This window comes from Schistocerca serialis, chromosome 1 (genome assembly GCF_023864345.2).
Source record: "Schistocerca serialis cubense isolate TAMUIC-IGC-003099 chromosome 1, iqSchSeri2.2, whole genome shotgun sequence".
NCBI classification, from domain to species: Eukaryota; Metazoa; Arthropoda; class Insecta; order Orthoptera; family Acrididae; genus Schistocerca; species Schistocerca serialis.
Genome location: NC_064638.1, coordinates 976,289,553 through 976,309,625, shown reverse-complemented (window position 1 = coordinate 976,309,625; position 20,073 = coordinate 976,289,553). Strand labels below are relative to the sequence as shown.

The 20,073-nt window shown below is 42.6% G+C and overlaps 1 protein-coding gene across 1 annotated transcript in view; it reads right to left on the bottom strand.

Annotated features, from left to right (window-relative positions):
- Window positions 1–10,385: 10,385 nt before the first annotated feature.
- LOC126453417 (neural cell adhesion molecule 2-like) overlaps window positions 10,386–20,073 on the bottom strand; it is a 581,048-nt gene continuing 571,360 nt past the window's right edge. Inside the window, exons 9-10 of the mRNA XM_050091127.1 lie at window positions 14,836–14,966; window positions 10,386–10,697 (exon numbers count right to left, since the gene is read on the bottom strand). Of these exons, the coding sequence (XP_049947084.1) occupies window positions 10,386–10,697; window positions 14,836–14,966 (443 nt within the window). The remainder of the gene's footprint in view (window positions 10,698–14,835; window positions 14,967–20,073) is intronic.

The window sequence follows — 20,073 nt, the reverse complement described above, 5'->3', positions numbered from 1 at the left end:
TGTGAAATCACTTCAATCATTTGTAATAACCCTGTAGTTTGTACTGGGAAACGTTTTCACTGGAGGCCACTATTTTCGAATTACGCAACAAAAAAATAAAAAAAACTCATTTGATGATCACTTTAGTACATTTTTCTTTAGTAATTTGAAACTATGCCCTCTGACGCAAACATATCCCACAACAAAATTTAACTACATTAAATTTCCTACAAAAAGGTCGTCTTCATTTCTTCTGTAATAGTAATAGTTCGCGAGTAGCAAGCGAGAGAATATGAAAATTTTGCAAGTGGCATTTGAAGGCGTTGTGGGTTGCATAAAACCCATCGGCAGAGCCAGGTGAATCACCCTGTATATTATGTGAATTATGAAATGGATGGTTGTGGGTTACTTCTGAAAAAAAGAAACATTTTCATTCTGTATTTTATTTTTGTGAAGGTTTGCACTATGTACTAGATGCTACTTCTTTACCACACACTTAGGCAACTGTAATTTAATTATACTGAGGAACTTCTGAGAACATGGTTAGAGTGTTGTTCCGTAAAACTGATTTCCTCTCTTGTGCAATTTGATAACATAAAGTCATATACCTCGTAAGTGGATGGAAACCGGCGAAGTTATTACTCCGAAGTGGCCAAACGTACAAACGATCATAAAAATTCTAGAAATTACCGAACAAGTATCTGCCCCAAATGAAGATTATGAGCTGCTACTTACATACGGTAAGATCCCTCAGGGATTGCATTACAGTAGTTAAGTTATTATTTTCGGCTTACGGTATTTCGTGCTTTTAGCATCCATTAGGACTTAGCATGAGATATTTTCACTGTTGTTGCAAGCTGTTACAAAATCATGATTCACAAACATTATACAACTTAGTGACAATTATTGTTAACTAATAAATAAACAACTTGTGAACATACTTCTGGTGAACGACTTTTAATTTAGAGCGTTATTCTTATAACAGATTTTTTAAATTTTCTGTCCGTGTTAGATAAACATAAATACAGACAGAATATGTTTTGTGAAGGGGATCTGAAATGTATATGTTTGCAGTACAAAATAGAATATATCGTGAAATAAAAGCAATGGTAATGAACTTCGTTTATATTTATACATCTTGCATATTTAATACTTTAACTGCTAATGCTGCACCCAACTGCTAATGGTACACTCCAACTGCAGCTCTTTTATTGCTAATAAACACGATTCCGATTAACTAGGCTCATAAATCATGTAACTAAAATTTAACACTGTAAACCGTTCAATCAAAACCCAAATAAAATCACCCTTTAGCAAACACATTGGACACAAGATGTTTCATCATTTCATCTTTGGGTACATACAGATCCCAGACATGCCAGCGCTCATCACGTACACATTACCATGAACTATGATGGAGCAGGGGTGGTAACTTCAGCACCGTCTGTTGATTTCTGTCGTGGGACTAGCTCGTACAGAAGATAACGCCGTAACTTACCGATAAGGAAGTGATCTTTCTCTGTGTGCTGCGGACAGAGAAAACTTTTCGTTCTATCTAAAGGGGCAGAACTCTGCAAGGGCACTTGACGAAGCACGGGTGTTGCTGTCATGTGAGGGGTGAGCGGCCTGCCAAACTCGCGCGGGGCGGCTGCAGCTCACCTGCGATTGAAGCAGCGGCGATCCGCCGGCCATGGCCGCGGCCCCGCACCGGGAGTCGCTTCTGGGGCGCTCTTCCGGTGCTGAAACAAAACGCAGGCTCAACAACAAGGTGTCACACTCATTCCCTGATTATCTATCGCCAACACAAAACGATACCGCATATGTGTTATGAAAGACAACAGAAAAGTTCTGCTACGAATGGTGGCATGAGTAAAAGTTTCAACGACGGCATTTTGGATTAGGCCAACTTGTACCTGTACGGTCAGCTTGAGCAACAAATAAAACGATCTGCTAACATTTCTAAACTATGTACGCAGTTTCGTTTCGGGAAAGGAGTTGTATGTACCATTTTTATCCTTTGTACAAGGATACTGCAATATTGTAGAGTGAGTTTCTGATTTCGTACACTTTAACAGACGATGTAACACCAATAGATAACATTTGCATGGCGAGTGAATTTTTAAAACTCGTATTCGTTGCATTACGCTTTCATGAAGGTCAGTATATGTTTTTTGTTATACTGGGTGATCAAAAAGTCAGTATAAATTTGGAAACTGAATAAATCACGGGATAATGTAGAGAGAGAGAGGTAAAAATTGATACACATACTTGGAATGACATGGGGTTTTATTAGAACCAAAAAAATGCAAACGTTCAAAAAATGTCCGACACATGGCGCTTTATCTGATCAGAATAGCAATTACCATAACAAAGTAAGGCAAACGAAAGATGATGTTCTCTACAGGAAATGCTCAATATGTCCACCGTCATTCCTCAACAATAGCTGTAGTCGCGGAATAATGTTGTGAACAGCGCTGTAAAGCGTGTCCGGAGTTATGGTGAGGCATTGGCGTCGGATGTTGTCTTTCAGCATCCCTAGAGATGTCGGTCGACCACGATACACTTGCGACTTCAGGTGACCCCAAAGCCAATAATCGCACGGACTGAGGTCTGGGGACATGGGAGGCCAAGCATGACGAAAGTGGCGGCTGAGCACACGATCATCACCAAACTACGCGCGCAAGAGATGTTTCACGCGTCTAGCAATACTTGTTTATTTTTGTATTTTTTTAGTTTTTTGGTTACAATGAAACCCCATGTCATTCCAAGCCTATGTCTCAATTTTTACCTCTCTAAGTCTTCAAATTTATACTGACTTTTTTATCATCGGGTATACCTGACGTCATAAATTCATCAGCTGGTACCTGCTAAGGGCACTTATTAGCTTAACACGCTTTGATCTATGGGTACTTAAACGTGCTGCTGCCCAATCGATATTTATCAACAAAATATTCCCGTCTGTTAAGTGAAGATGTGAAATATTTTCGGCGCTTGGTGGAACAAAATAAAGAAAAACACAAGTGAAGTTCATAACTACGTCGGTAGATCTGTCGAACTTATCGTAAACGACATAAAACCACAGACAAAAGCAGGAATGTTATTAATGCCCGTTAGTAAAGATATAGTAGAAATTGTCCTCGGTTCAAAAGGTGATACTGAAATTACTCTCTCTGCTGATACAATCAGCCGCTGAGTTAGTGATACGTCCTGTGACATCGAAGACATTTTGAAACGGAAAATAGAACAGCAGCCGCAACTTCTCACTTCAGATCGGTGAGTCTATCGACATTTGCCGTCATGTACAACTTCATTTCTACATATTTTGATGGGCTGGAATGGCAAGTAATTTCTTCTGTTGCAAGGAACTACCCGAACGAGCAACCAGTGAAGAAATAATAAGCCGATAGCTGAATCAAGCAAAAAAATTGACCCATTAGGTGCACACATACACTGCTGGCCATTAAAATTGCTACACCACGAAGATGACGTGCTACAGAAGCGAAATTTAACCTACAGGAAGAAGATGCTGTGATATGCAAATGATTAGCTTTTCAGAGCACTCACTCAAGGTTGGTGCCGGTGGCGACACCTAAAACGTGCTGACATGAGGAAAGTTTCCAACCAATTTCTCATACACAAACAGCAGTTGACCGGCGTTTCCTGGTGAAACGTGTTTGTGATGCATCGTGTAAGGAGGAGAAATGCGTACCATCACGCTTCCGACTTTTATACAGGTCGGATTGTAGCCTATCGCGAATGCGGTTTATCGTATCGCGACATTGGTGCTCGCGTTGGTCGAGATCCAATGACTGTTAGCACAATATGGAATCGGGTGGCTTCAGGAAGGTAATACAGAACGCCGTACTGCATCCCAACGGCCTCGTATCACTCGCAGTCGAGATGGCAGGCATCTTATCCGCATGGCTGTAACGGATCGTGCAGCCACGTCTCGATCCCTGAGTCAACAGATGGGGACGTTTGCAAGACAACAACCATCTGCACGAACAGTTCGACGACGTTTGCAGCAGCATGGACTATCAGCTTCGAGACCATGCTGCGGTTACCTTTGACGCTGCATCACAGACAGGAGCGCCTGCGATGGTGTGCTCAACGACGAACCTGGGTGCACGAATGGCAAAACGTCATTTTTTTCGGATGAATCACGGTTCTGTTCATACCATCATGATGGTCGCATCCGTGTTTGGCGACATCGCGGAGAACGCACATTGGAGGCGTGTATTCGTCATCGCCATACTGGCATATCACCCGGCGGGATGGTATGGGGTGCCATTGGTTACACGTCTCGGTCCCCTCTTGTTCGCATTGACGGCACTTTGAACAGTGGACGTTACATTTCAGATGTGGTACGACCCGTGGCTCTACCCTTCATTCGATCCCTGCGAAACCCTACATTTCAGCAGGAAAATGCACGACCACGTGTTGCAGTTCCTGTACGGGCCTTTCTGGATAGAGAAAATGTTCGACTGCTGCCTTGGTCAGCAAATTCTCCAGATCTCTCACCAACTGAAAACGTCTGGTCAATGGTGGCCGAACAACTGGCTCGTCACATTACGCCAGTCACTACTCTTGATGAACTGTGGTATCGTGATGATGATGCATGGGCAGCTGTACTTGTACACGTCATCCAAGCTCTGTTTGACTCAATGCCCAGGCGTATCAAGGCCATCATTACGGCCAGAGGTGATTGTTCTGGGTAGTGGTTTCTCAGGATCAATGCACCCAAATTGCGTGAAAATGTAATCACGTGTCAGTTCTAGGATAATTTATCTGTCCAATGAATACCTGTTTATCATCTGCATTTCTTCTTGGTGTAGCAATTTTAGTAGCCAGTAGTGTAGATTATATTCATGATAAGATAAACTTTTCAGTATAGCTCTAACAAAATACAAAGACCACTTTTTTGGACATTACCTTATAGACATAGAACAACTAAACTATATTCTACATTTAATTAACTTTGTGATGGTTTGACCACACTTTTTATTATTTGCAAAATCAACTTAAGCGTTTCAACATACCGTCATTTTCATAAAATACAAAACAACAATTTTATCAGAAGATATGAAAATATGTTACATTTCACCACTGATTTAGATACATAACATAAAGAGTAGAATATGCCTCTCTTTCTTACCATTGCTGGTACACATCTGATGTGAAACACAGTTATATGACACCATACTCCATATGTCAGACGTTGGTAAATAATTTTTCATATGATGTGGTGACTCTGGACGTATTTATTCATAGTATATTCATAGGCTCAATGCCGGTTTCGCCAGGTGCGATGACTCTGCTGTGCGAACAGTAAACCCGATTTTAAGAGTGACTTCGATTTAGTACATTTAAACGTTGAAAGTGTGAAAGGGCTGTCGACAATTGTTACTCTTCCAAACCTGGAATGGCGCCGGTCATTTTATTACTGTTTCGTAGGGCACAATGCATGCTCTAAAACTTTACTGCACTTTGACATCACTCTTTTGACGTTGAAAAGAACCTCGGCAGGATGTAGTAGTTCTAGCCAGGGGCTGCACTCATACTGACCTTTTAGAGATACTGCCTCATATTTGCGTGCACACGTAGTGGTTAAGTTTCTGTGCTAGATACGAAGTGAATTACAGGAGCTGACCTCGTTCACATCATACTCGAAGTCTTGAAATCTGGCGAGCGGACTCCGTTATCGTCGATGATGTATCTAAGTTTCGATACCGTACAAAAAATTGGTTACGGTGCGGGGAAGGTGAGCCAGCGCCTACCTTGTGCTTGCGAAGCATTTAGGAGATGCAACATATCTTCTAAAGATGTTGCCGACCTTGCATTTGTCCTTCCTCGAATGGGGAATTCCTGTGCGCTACGGGCTTCTTACCAGATGCGACTGACGAAGAACATCGAAAAAGATCAAGGGAGGGCGGTATTTTGTATCATCATGAAATACGAGAGAGCATCTCTCTGACATTATCAGATATCTGGGGTGGCACTCGTTAAAACTGAGGCGTTTTTAGTTGCGGCGAGGTATTTTCATGAAATTTCAGTCACACACTATCTATTCCGAGTGCCAAAATTTTTTAGCTGTCACCTACATACGAAGAAATTAACGTCGCACGCAAAGCTTAAGATATAAATTTTTTCCCATGTGCTGTTCGAGAGGTGAGAAATAGCACGAAAGTGGTTCTATACAATTTCTGCCAAGCACTTTAACATGGAATTGCTGAGTAATCACATGGATGTAGATATATGTCTCAAATATTATAAACAAAATCTGCCTTTCTGTTACACATTGTCGACACAGGTATAATCTCATCATTTAGCATACCGAACTTCTTGAAAATTAACAATTTCACATCCAAAGTATCTGAAATATTTTACTTTTTCTAATAAGCCATTATTTAAATATTATTTTGAGTATATCTGACATACACTGTGTTTCACTAAATGTGTTTGTCTCTGTAAGTCACGAACTAATAGTCGACGAAAATATTTATTGCGCTAGGTCACCATAAGAAACGTTACACTGTCTGCGGAGTTATGAACATAGTTTATTGTGTTGTTATCCAAAGAGTTACAGCAAAAAGATGCAATTTTTTAAATGGAACAACAGTTGTATCATGTACTGGAATCTGTAACACCAGCTGTGTATAAATCAATTTAAGTTACATTCCCATCACTTTTAGTTTGGGCACTACAGCCCTTCAAAGTTTTAGGGGAAGATACCACATGCTGTGCATAATACATGACTGTGTGGTGGGTGATGGATGTTCTGGCGGTGGGAAATGATTTAAGTGAGATGTTCAAATATGTGTTCCTGACTGCACAATGCTATGCGCCTTCTAAAGGATCTGCGGACGAGATGTAACATCGCCGGTGTCACGGAGCAACATGCGTCCTCGATGGGCCGTTTTAGATCATCTGGGGATGTGGTCTCAGTGATCTAAACATGATCCTTTAGATATCCCCATAAAAATAAATCTAATGGTGTTAAATCGGGAGTTCTTGTGGGCCATGAATGAGGACCATGGCGCCCCAAGCACCTTCCTGCAAAGCTGTTGTTTAGTTCTTCCACAACAGCACGCGCAGAATGGGCTGGGTGACCATCGTGCTGTATCCACATATGGAATCTTGTGTGTAGACACACATGTTCAAGGAAACCACCCAAACTGTCGACTATTATCACGCGATATAACTCACCTGAGAAGTAGTGTGGACCGATGATTTCATCCTCAAGGATTCCACATCATACAGTAATAGACCACCTACGTTGACGGTCGACAGGTCGTACACAATGAGGATTGTCTGCGGCCCAGTAGGGCACGTTATGGCAATTCACTGCACCATAGTCTGTGAACGTGGACTCATCAGAGAATATAACACCATGCAAAGACTCCAGCGTGAAATTACGCACGGCCCGTTCACAGAATGTAACTCTTGCACGGAAATCGTTCACATGCAGCTCCTGGGTCAGTGACAGGCGGTAAGGGTGAAACCTATGGCCGGATACTATATGCCACACAGATGAGAGACTGACACCAACGACTGCAGCAACGGCTCGTAAGCTGACATGAGGATCGTGGTGTACTGCAGCTAAAACAAACACCTCCGTCTCCTCACATCTTGCAGTTCTTCGTCTGTTACTACGGCGCATTACCAAGTTGCCTATTTCCCGAAATCGTTGTTCGGCACGTAAGAACGTAATTGCTGCCGGAGCTCTTCGCCTAGGATATCTCACGGCGTATGCCATGACTGCTTCAGTGGCATCGTGTCTTCACTCGCCGAGCATCAGCAATATGTCAACGTACTCGTTGTTCGTGTGTGCCATCTTCATCCGATGTCGGTAACTGTGGTATATTGAGCCCCTTTTGTTTGTGTGGCTCAAACGTCAGGTATACGGCCGAGTGCGGCGACACTCGGCAGTCTAAAAACACATCGAGGAAGCTTCTCGCTCCGTGACACCTGCAACTCGGCCGCACCACATTTAGAAGGCGCATTGCGTTATTGGTAGCGTGTGTGGTATCTGCCCCTGAAACTTTGAAGGGTTGTAGCTCCCAAACTAAAAGTGATAGGAATTTAATTTTAATTGATGTATACACAGCTGGTGCTACTGATTCCAGTTCATGATAGAAACAATTATTGTTCCATTTAAGAAATGGTATCTTCTTGCTGTAACTCTTTGGATAATAACACAATAAACTATGTTCATAGCTCCGAAGACTGTGTAAAGTTTCTTATGGTGACCAACCGCAATAAATATTTCCGTCGCCTATTATTTCGTAACTTACAGGGGCAAACACATTCAGTGAAACACTCTGTATATCTACCACAACGTTCTTTTTCTGGTTTTTCACAAATGTGTACTACGAGGATGAGATAAACAGAGATCTGAAAGGTTTGTATGGTTTGGTAGACAGCAAACAAGAGATTCGACTGATATACGTCGACATAGTTCAATACATTCAGATGCTTCGCTTTGCGAGCTGTTGACTAAGTGTTTCACATAAACAATTCACAGATGACAGGCAACAATTTTCATCAGGACACATTATTCTTCAATATCTCATCACCACCTCATCACTGAGAGGTATTAAAAGTGCTACCTCCTGTAGAAAATATAATGATTTAACCGAAATTCCAATTACTCTGCTTGACCAATTTGTGTAGTGTACAAGGGAGTGTTGAAAAGTGATGCCCCCGAATTTCTTACGTGAAAACTCTTAAAGATTTTTAAACAAAACAAACGTTATTACCATCTATATTTTTATTCTTGGGTGTGCATAATATATTTCTCTACGTAGTGACCCTGGCAACGAAGTCATTTCCACCAACGAGAAACCAGGTTGTTGACACCGTCACTTTCTTGACGGAGCCACAACCTCGCCTCTGCTTGTACCGTTTCATCACAATCAAAGGGAAGACATCGAAGATGTTCTTTAAGTTCTGGATACAGATGAAAGTCGGATCCAAGTCTGAACATTATGGTGGATGACCAAGGGCAGCGAACCCAAGGCGTCGGTCGGGTTATTGTTGATGTCGCAGTACTCGTGTGTGGTCTGGCATTGTCACGCTGAAGGAAAGGGTGCTCTATGAATGGACAGATTTCGAATTCGAAGCTCTCAAAGTTACGTTCCACACCGCAATGCTAGATGCTGCAATTCAGAGCACTATAGCAGCAGGAGGCTGAAAACATGTAGAGATGAATGATAAAAAATTCGGAGGCATTATTTGCAGCACACGTTCGTATGAAATACGTATATCTGAAGATTGAATGAAGGACCTCATGATAATTTCACGGTATGTGGGATGTTCGGTAAGTATTTTTGTGCACATGTGAACTAATCGTAGCTGAAAGCTTGCAGCTAGGTAACTAGTTTCTACCGAAATGAATTCAGTGACAAGATTCGCTGCTGACATTGATATCCTCAGTAAAAGCGAAGAAGAATTACAGAAACTGTTGAAAGGAATGAACAGTCTGACGAGTATAGAGTGTGGATTGAGAGTAAATCGAAGAAAGACGAACGTACTGAGAAGTAGCAGAAATGAGAATATCGAGACACTCAACATCACGATACATTATCAAAAAATAGATGAACTTAAGGGATTCTGTTATCTAGACAGCAAAATAGTTCATGACGGACGGTGAAAGGAGGAAATAAGCAGACTAGCACTGGAATAGAGGGTATTTCTGCCCGAAAGATGTATACTATTATCAAACATAGCCTTAATTTTAGGGAAAAATAGCTGAGAATGTTCGTTTCGAGCACAGCGTGGTGTGATAGTGAAACATGGGCTCTAGAAAAAGCGGAACGGAAGAGATTCGAAACATTTGAGATGTGCTGCTACAGAATAATGATGAAAATTAGTTGAGCTGATAAGGTTTGCAATGAGGAGGTTCTCCGCAGAATCGGTGAGGAAAGAAATATAAGGAAAAAACTGAGATGAAGAAGGGACAGAATAGTAGGGAGTCCATGATACTAGAAGTAGCTGTAGAGAGTTCAAATGGCTCTGAGCACTATGGGACTTAACATCGGAGGTCATCAGTCCCGTAGAACTTAGAACTACTTAAACCTAACAAACCTAAGGACATCACACAGCGGTCGTGAGGTTCCAGACTGAAGCGCCTAGAACCGATCGGCCACACCGGCCGGCTGTAGAGCGAAAAACTGTACAGAAAGAGACTGGAACATATGTAGCAAAGAATTGGGCACGTACTATGCAAGTGTAACTCTGAGATGGAGAGGTTGGCAAAGGAAAGGAATTCGAGGAATTCGTTCTGGGCCGTATCAAGCCAGTAGACTGATGACTCAAAATAACTGCAACTAATAGCGGTGCCCGTGGCCTACCAGTGTCATTGTAGGACGGAGTGTTTGGCAGCGCATGCGGTGCGCCTGGTTCCGCTACACGGTGCTCTCCTTGTGCTGCTGGCCCAAGGCGGCGGCGGCAACAGCGGCGGCGGTGCCAGGGGCAGGCGCGGGGGCGGCTGCAGCCGTCGCCAGCGGCAGGGGCAGCGGCAGCGGCAGCGGCAGCAGGGTCGCCGCCGTCTGGGTCTCGGCGTCCTGCAGCCGCGGGGATGCCGCCGCAGAGCCCAGGGGGGCGGCGCCGGGGGGCGGCCCGCCGGGGGCGGCTGTGGCTGTCGCGGGCGCCAGCAGCGGCGCCGACGCGTCAGAGGAGCCGGGGGACGGCCAGCACGGCGCCAGCACAACCGCCTCCTGCGAACCGGTACTACGCTCATCTCGACTGGCCCCCGAGGTAGACGGGTACGGTCGTAACATCAAAACTTGGGACTACGAAGCGGACCAAGCGAAGGACTTTCGCTTCAAGGAGTGAGACATAACCGCAATGAAGTAATCAACGTGTCAGTGTACGAGTGTACGAAGCTGATGTTACTGAAAATAATAAATTCCATGAATTCTGCTTCCTTGCAAGTAAAACAACGCATGATGGACGAAGATATGATGACATTAAAAGGCTGAGTTTCACACATATAGAGAGCAATCTCCGCCAACGGAAGTCTACTCTATCTCGAAAAAAATAACTTTGTGATCGACAGGTTGCAGTGGCAGGGGGCAGTTTTCTTGTGCAGACAGCCATGCTCGACAAGGTTACGCATGTATGAGACTGAGAAGGCTTTCGTGGCCACTTGTTAACAACCCTCGTATTGGCTTGTCTCGCATTCCTCAGCCGACGGTTATTTAATAATTTTCCTGACGTTTCACCATCACGAGTGATTGGTAATGTCAAAACTTCATCCTCCGTGGCTGGTGGTGAACTATAGTCATGCTCCCTTTCGCCCCAACGTCCGAGGGCTTTTCCATGCTCATAACCGCTGTGGTTCCTCCCTTGCTATCTGCAATTCGCCATTCTCTACAGCACGCGAATCCATCCGTTCACCTTAAGGCTTTCTTCTTTCTTGTTGAAGCTATTGTCCTGTTTGTGTATTTTTGTAGCTTCCCTGAACAAACGTCTGTAATATCTCTTCTCTACAGCAAGAACTTCCGTGTCGGCGAATTATATTATTTGGTCGGTCTCACACAGTGCGTGCTCCGCCACGGCCGATTTCTCTAGCTGCCCCAACCTGTAGTCCCACTTTTGTTTGGTGATCCTGGGGTTCATAGATCGTCCAGTCATTTCAACATAGACTTTTCCACGTGTACATGGTGTTCGGTGTATTTCAGACGTTGCCAGTGGATACCTTTCCTCCTTTCCGATCTGAGACACTATTTGACCTTCTTTGCCGGTTTGTAAATAGTCTTTACGCCGTGTCTGCTCAATATGGAGCGTATACATGTATCTCTTAAACATGCAACGCAACAAGAACGTGGCGCTCAAGAAAGAACCACGACTGGGTGGTGGTTCTCGCATTCCAATTTACTTGCTGACATGTCAGTCACATAGTTTAATCGAAGTATTGTATCAACCATAGGCCATAACTTGAGGGGTAGTCTCCGAGAATGTACGCCAGCGGCGTTCGTGTGATAACGAATGTCAGGCTATGGTAAAAATGAAAAGAGATATGTTACAAAAGGATGCTGAAAATTTATTGGTGAGATGTGAGATGAGAAAGTCCTGTGCAGAATCATCGAGGAAAGAAATACGTGGAAAAAATTGGCTAGAGGAAGGGGCAACATGACAGAACATGACTTTAGACATCAGGGGCAATGGACATTGGAGGGGAGAACAGACACTGGAATGTATCCCATTAAGAACAGAGGACCTTGAGTGTCTCTACGAGAGGTGAGCACAAAAGAGAGGTTAACATCGAACCTATTTGTAGACTGAAGCTCTACAATAGAAGTGATTCGGAATAATTGCTGGGGTCGGTTCTTATCTCTTCAAACGTAGTTTCTAGCTGTTACGACTTAATCACAGCACACTGCAGTGGTGTAAAGTAACAAATGGGAACAATCAGCCGGTGATGCATTTCACTGAGGCATATTAGAGAAACGTCAAGCTCCCAGGACAATTTCACGAAATGTATGCTGTGACCTTGCGCTACAGTCTGGAACCGCGCGACCGCTACGGTCGCAGGTTCGAATCCTGCCTCGGGCATGGATGTGTGTGATGTCCTTAGGTTAGTTAGGTTTAAGTAGTTCTAAGTTCTAGGGGACTGATGACCTCAGAAGTTAAGTCCCATAGTGCTCAGAGCCATTTGAACCATTTTTGAACTCTTCCTGAAGCTTCCTGTTGCTCTGTCGTCCGAACAAGACACAGCCAGTGCAAAACCACCACATGCGGGAAGATGCGAGCTGGTGCCAATGCCATTGCGACTCACCACTTGCGCGAGTTCCACGAGCGCCACGGGCGGCGCTGAGGACTAAGACAACGACTTCGCCTCGGTCAATTGCCGGCCGAATACTATCCGCCAATGACCGGACGACAACGGACAGAAGCCTACTCGGAAGAGAGAAGAGCAGGTCTTGCCCACTTTGTTGTAAATCATCGCCCAGGGCCGACTTAGACAGGGAACGTCGTTTAGTGAACAGAGAGTTGTTGTAAATTGCATTTGCTAGGTACTGCGAAGTTTACCTTCGATTATGTGTTCTTAGCCATTCAGGCCCTTCTGTTGTGTTATCTCGTACATGCAGTGTTGTAGACTTCATCATTTGACAAGTCACGAACATAAGGAAACCTTTTTAACTCATTTGCGTGATTTTGTTACTGATTTGTTGGAGTGTTGTAGAACTTTCCTTTCTGTTACCTGACCCTGAGGCTTAGCTGTGTAATAAGTGACTGGGAGAAACTGTCTTAGCGGTGTACTGCACCAGAAGCCATTTCACGGGCTCACAAACTCGGCCTACCATAACAGCAGTGGCAACTCGTCCTCCGCAGCGGTAGCGACGAGACCTTTTGAAAACTGGCGACGAGGGTTTACGAAACCTGTGATTCCCCTACATAGAGTAAAATGCTGGCATGGTTCACTTTCACTGGTGACGGTCGATTACCCATCCTATCCGTAAACTATCCAATGCTTGGCCACCACTAATGACTTGGTCGTCCTGTAGACGTTAAACCCTATATTTTCCCCTTACAACCTTTCGAACAGAAACTGTGCTATTTACACAAACTAACTAGGCTTTAAGCAAGGAAAAGGGATCAGCATATGACATTATCTGTGCCTCATCTCTGTCCTGCTGTTTGTAACCCGCACCATGTACGAAGTATGCATGCGGCAAGTAAATCCGGAAAATATGTCGTTGGGAACGGTTGCGCGGACAAGCGTTTGTCGAGTCAGAGATGGACTAGTGGAGGCAACTTGACCCATAAAATTCTGTGAAATAGATACACAGCATTGTCCTATTGTGTGAATATAATAATGAATGAGCAATCGTAAGTATGGTCTACGTCAGAACCAACATGCATCTTTAAAATGACCTTTCTCTTCACAGACGGCTGAGAAATAGATTTTCAAACTGGCTTTGAGCACTATGGGACTTAACATATGATGTCATCAGTTCCTTAGAACTTAGAACTACTTAAAAGTAACTAACCTAAGGATATCACACACATCCATGCCCGAGGCAGGAATTCAACCTGCGACTGTAGCGGTCTCGTGGTTCCAGACTGAAGCGCCTAGAACCGCACGGCCTCACCGGCCGGCAATAGATTTTCTAGAGGATAACAAATATCATTCATTCGAACCAGAACTTACGGAAGCGAAGCCGGTCATTTCGTGAGAATCTTCTGTACAACGGCAAGTTTTGCTTCATCCTTCACTTTCCATGCCCTTTTAGGACGACTACTACATATATTAATCGCATCACATCCTCCACACCTCAAACAGTGCTTTCTAGTCCAAGGATATAAGGCAGCTCTCAAAGTCAAATAATTTGCCAGTTACCACACTCACATTTCCGTAGATCGGCGCTACCGTTTAAAGCATCACAAACTGCTGAAACTTCCTGTTTGTGACGTCGTTACTGTGATAAAGTCATCATTAAACCAATTTAAGAATAATTTTCATCGAGCCTTTTGTTACAAGTACTCCAGTATCAGTATTAGAAAAAGCGGCATACAGCAATTTTCTCTATTGTATTTACCATCTTTATTTTTGTGCATTGTTCTTTACCTTGTTCCGTGGGAAAAAAGGGTTTGTTGTATTATTTCGTTGCATTTGTTATTCTTTGTTGTGCATAAGGATATATTCAGGTGAGAAGTCGTCTTGAAACAAAATTCACTGGATCCATAGTTCACATAACTTCAATATGTGGCCTTAAGAAAGTTTTATGGATGAAGGGCCTATGCCTCCCGGTCTTGCTAATGAGAGAAATCTGTGCTACTTCAGTTAAGTAGTGTACAGGCTTTGCAACCGAACCAGGCAGCTCTGTGAACGCCTAGCTGGGTGCTCACCGTCATGGGGAAGGTGTTGACGGCGCTGTAGAGGACGGTTTGCGCCGAGGAGTCCACGTTGACAGGGCGCGCCTCCACCACGATGTTGTACTGCTGCAGCGCCTTGTACGCCTGCCCCGGCAGCTCCGTCTCTGCAACATAACGGCCTCGCCACGTGAGGACGTGCCCAACACGGCATAGACGAGTTCTATAGGGTTGTAGATGTCTGCACAAGGCAAAATGTCTCTCTTAAATGGCGTGAGTTCCATATGACAGCGGAAATCGCATTTCACCAAACAATTTTTCAACACTCACTTATTTCAGTCTTAGGAAACATCGTCTATGTAGCCAGCACTGTCATAGTTGAACAGACTCAAACACTGAGCTGAATTAAGTTGGCAGAAGAAGATTAGGATTGGGTATGGTACACCCCCATAAGGACATGCAGAGGGTTACCGACCTCCATTCTTCCCACGCGCCATTCGCCAATGGAACAGAGTAAGGGGGAGATCAGTTAGTGGCAACAGAAGTAACCTCCGCCACATATCATTAGTTACCTTTCGGAGAATGCTGTAACCGTAGATGTAGGTATTTCATATGGAGCGTCTTATTCAATATAGTTTGAGTTTTCGTATCCAAATTTAAATTCTGAACTTTAAAAAGTATGCAAAGGTGCAACATAATCTTCAATGTGATAGAGTCCGCAGCTGGGATGAAGTTTTTGAATGGTTTCGTGATGGCTTCATCTGACAATTCCTTTACTCAATGTAGGACTGCACAGTTTCGGCCTTAGGCTATTTCCGAGTAACTATAAAGAGAGCGTTGCACATTGTATGCATCAGTATCATTTACGAGCTTAACATCAGAAACATAAATTCACTAAGGAAAGAGAAACAAATAAGAGCATGAACATTTTGGATTTAAAAATTTCAAGCGATATATCTGACACACATTTGATATTTTTCGTAAACCACCGGCACAATCAATCATGCCAACCGAGAGCATAGAAGATCAGTGATGCACAGACTGATCGACTGAGCACTGAAAAAATATAAAACATTGGAAAAGTCTCCGAAACGTGGCTATAAATAATTTTAAAGGGTACATTATTCATTTAAAAAAACCAGTCAAGCACACGCCAGTGTGGTGGATGAAGTAACTTTATTTAGACACACAAGAAAACTGAAATACTCAAAGTTTTAAATTGGACAAAAAGGAAGGAAAGTTAGCAGATGAGGTAGAGAACACATGACAATAAGTGACCATAACCCACCCACCTTTTGTGCACACTTAAAAGACACCAATCACAAAATACCTAATATTGACGAATCGCTACAAATATTACAGAAGTTACAGTAAGGCAAAATCAAGGGTGTGATGGAAGAAATTAAAATTTACATCCATCTTAAAGACTAATGAGACAGATTTTTCAATAAAAAGAGATGCCAGAAACTGAAAGTTCCTGGACAACTATTTAACAGTTCTACGACGAAACCTAAAGAACGATAGAAAGTATGTTTATCACTATACGCATTTATGAATATGACTGTCAAGCAAAAGATCACCCAAGAAGAAAGCAGGTCATGGAAGGTAACACATGATTTTAATGGTTTTCAGTACTGTTTCATCAGAGTACTGTGGTCTTATACAAGGCCTTTGTAACAGTTATTCAAAAATGACGTGCTCCCACAACAATAGTATAACAAATATTTTCGAGTTGTTTTAAGGAAAAAACAGACAGATATATTCACATCAATGATAAACCATAATTAAATATAACTGAGAACTGAGGCATACGTAGCTAAAACAGCGACATTCTGTAAAATAATTGCGATCTTCCTAGTGCAAGTACGTTAAAAACTTCGACCTTGTATAGAAGAGCTTTGCAATCACGACTCAAATGTATTGTACTCCTAAAATAGCGAAAAACTATTTCTAATTTACTAATGACAGTTACATTCACTCACAGGTGCAAGGATGGCATCATATATCACGAATAGTCCATAAAGTAAGTTTTAAACAGCTAGAATATAATGAAATAAGACTTGTTCCTATGTTAAACTTGTAAGTGATACTAATGCATCCTGTGTATAATGCTTCCGAAATTGCACAATCGTAGATAAAATGAAGAGAACGTCAGTTTAAGGCGTCACGAAATCATTTAAAGGCTACAATAGTTTGAGTATTCATTTACAAATATAATTTGTTATTTTTTAAAGTGTGTAAAGATACGACCCATTGTTCCCAAGATTGGACTGTCAGCATAAGATTACTTAAACAAGAAAGACTTATAGAACAAAGTTTTGAACTGTGTGTCAGAATATTTTAAGTTTTTCGTATCCGAACTATACTTATTTAAAGCGAATCCACAGAGTAATGAGGTAACACTTATTGTTAAGAGAAAACCACTTGCAACCAATGTGCTGTACACACTTCATATCGTTCCTTGTGTATACCTGTAATTTATTGTTCCGATCCTGATCACAACTTCCACAAAATAGTATATTTATTTTGAAATAGAAAATTCTCTGACACCATTTTATCCATAACGTATGCACACCTACTTCATTTTTTTCTTAGTTCTTTGATAATCTTTAACAAACGCAGAGTATATATGTTAGTCTGCTTGTCGATTTTTGGGTTTTTACATCAACAAAACGCTTAGCGAGTCCATTAGTGTTAATATGAGATTAAGTGCATATATTCTATAACACATGGCCTCCTATACTACCAGTAGACAGAGATTTTAGATGGTAATGCAGTCATCTGATAAACGCCGTTAGAGGGACCGAAACAAAGCGTATCCTACTCCCGCTTCTTAGAGGCATCTGTGTACATGCAAGCGGAGTGTGACCGATATCTCTCATAAATTGCACTAATAATTCATGTCCATCCGTTACTTAAAATCGTCTATCATGTTTGACGCCACGGCTGTATTTAAGAAGATATGAAACGGGTACTGAAAATAAGCTAATTTGGTGTGCTGACAGATTTTTGGTAAGATGCTTTCCCATCTCCAGCAGCTTATTACCAGCAAAGGTTTCGGTTCGTGGATTTTAGTCAAATGAAAGAAGGCACAGCAGCTTTCTTTGAAGTCAGTCACCTTGGCTATTCTCACATATGAAGGCAGATTAAAGCTACTATCCTGGAGTTTGTACAGCACCAGAATTTAAACAGAATGGTGAACTCATGTCGTTACTATGACAGGTGGTCCATAATTCCCCAACATTTACTGACTGATACCTGAGTACTCATTTCGACTACAGATTTGAAAACGAAGGTAACTGTTTTGTCATCCGGCTCACTGCCACATCTTATCCATGAGACCGGCAATTGGGTCATTTCAGTATGCAATGATCAAGAAAGTATTCATACACCCATCAGTTTGTTGCAAAATACCTTCGCATCAGAAAATTATTTGACTCATTATCACACCAACGCTTATTCTGGTATGATTGATTATATCAGACATAAAACGAAATTATCTTGAATGGAGAGTCAGGGACAGATGTAGATGTAAGTTCGGGCATGCTCCAGGGAAAAGTGTTAGGAACACTGTAGTTCATGTTATATGAGGGGCGTTCAGTAAGCAGTCCAAAACTTTTTTTGATGAAAGTAGGTTGGCTCTACTCAGAATTGCAATATACCATTTATTTCGCAACTCTTGCAACTACAAGAACCTATTTTTTCATGTAATCTCCGTTCAATACGACGGCCTCACGTCAAGTTGTCAGGAGGACGTGTGTGCCCGCACAGTATCACTGTATTGGCGACCTCGGATCCAACGTCTTGCTGCATCAATAATATCCCCATCATCCAAGTACAACTTCCCGCGGAGAGCATCCTTCATTGGACCAAACGCATGGAAGTCGAAAGATACAAGATCCTGTTGGGTGTATAAAGTTTAACAGTCTAGTAAAGTATTGTGAGCTCCCCTCGGATGCGTTGACTTGTGTGAGGCCTTGCATTGTAATGGGCTAGCAGAAGTTCGTTTGCATTTCAGTAGCAACGAACGTGCGAAGTCGTTTACTCAATTTTAACAGCTGCTTGCGGCCAGCTGGCACTTGGGAGATTGAACATGCTGTACAGCCTTTTTCTGATGATGACAGACGCCTCGCCCAACGAGCTACCGTGCTTTTGATCAGTGCCAAATCTCCGTAGGCGTTCTACATGGGCCGATGAGTATGTATGATGCTTTGGTGTTCCGCCAAAAGCAACTTACAGACAGCTGTTTGGTTCGAACGCACCTCCGTTGCTGGCGCTATTTTGAAGACTACTTTCAGCCCCGCCACCTGCAACTTCATGAAACTATAGGGGGTGAAGCAGAAATATTCCATGATGTACCACAACCAATTTTGCATTTATTTCAACCAAAATTGGGCAAGGAAAAATGTGTTGCATGACTTATTGAACGCCCTTCCTACATCAATGACCTGTTCTACAATATTAACATCAGACTTTCTGCGAATTATGCACCTATCTAACATAAAGTATCGTCTGAGAAAACTGCACAATTATACACCACTACACCCCAGAGTAGAGCCGATTTTCATAGGTTCAAAGTGTTATAGGGACTGGTTAAATTAATTTCATTAATACTGCAGACCGGTGAAATGTCGTACGAAACTTTTTCTTTATTTCACATGTTTCACTCACTTGACTCTTCCCCTGTTGGCAAATGCCTGCGCTCACTTAATTTATTTAAGCATTCAGAAATCGTATCAAAGCACAGAAGCTTAATATCCTATGGTTAAAGTGTCAATAAGTGAAAATTCAAATCATTCAGTTCATATTAACAGTTGGAATTAAAGATTCGCGGCGAAATGCAGTGGAATAATCACATAGACTCAGTCATATGAAAAACAAATGACAGACTTTAGTAGGACAGTTCTTACAAAACTCTTGGTCGAGACATCCCAGCATTCTGCTCAAGTGTATAGAATCCTTACCAAATAAAGTGACAAAGGATACTGAACACAGGGGCGGAACGATGTGTCAAGTTTGTTTGACACACAGGAGAGAGTTATGCAAATTTTAAATAACCTGAACTGGCAGACATTTGAAGGTAGATGTCAACGTTCCGGCGAAAGCCTGTGTAAAAGGTATCTAGAACCTCTTCCGACTGAGGAATTAAGGAATATACTACAGCCCCAAATTATTGTTCCTACAGTCGCCGTGAAGGCAACATTAGACTAACGACAGGGCGCACAGTGGCATTTAGGCAGTCGTTCATCCCGTGCTCCACACGCCAGTGGAAGC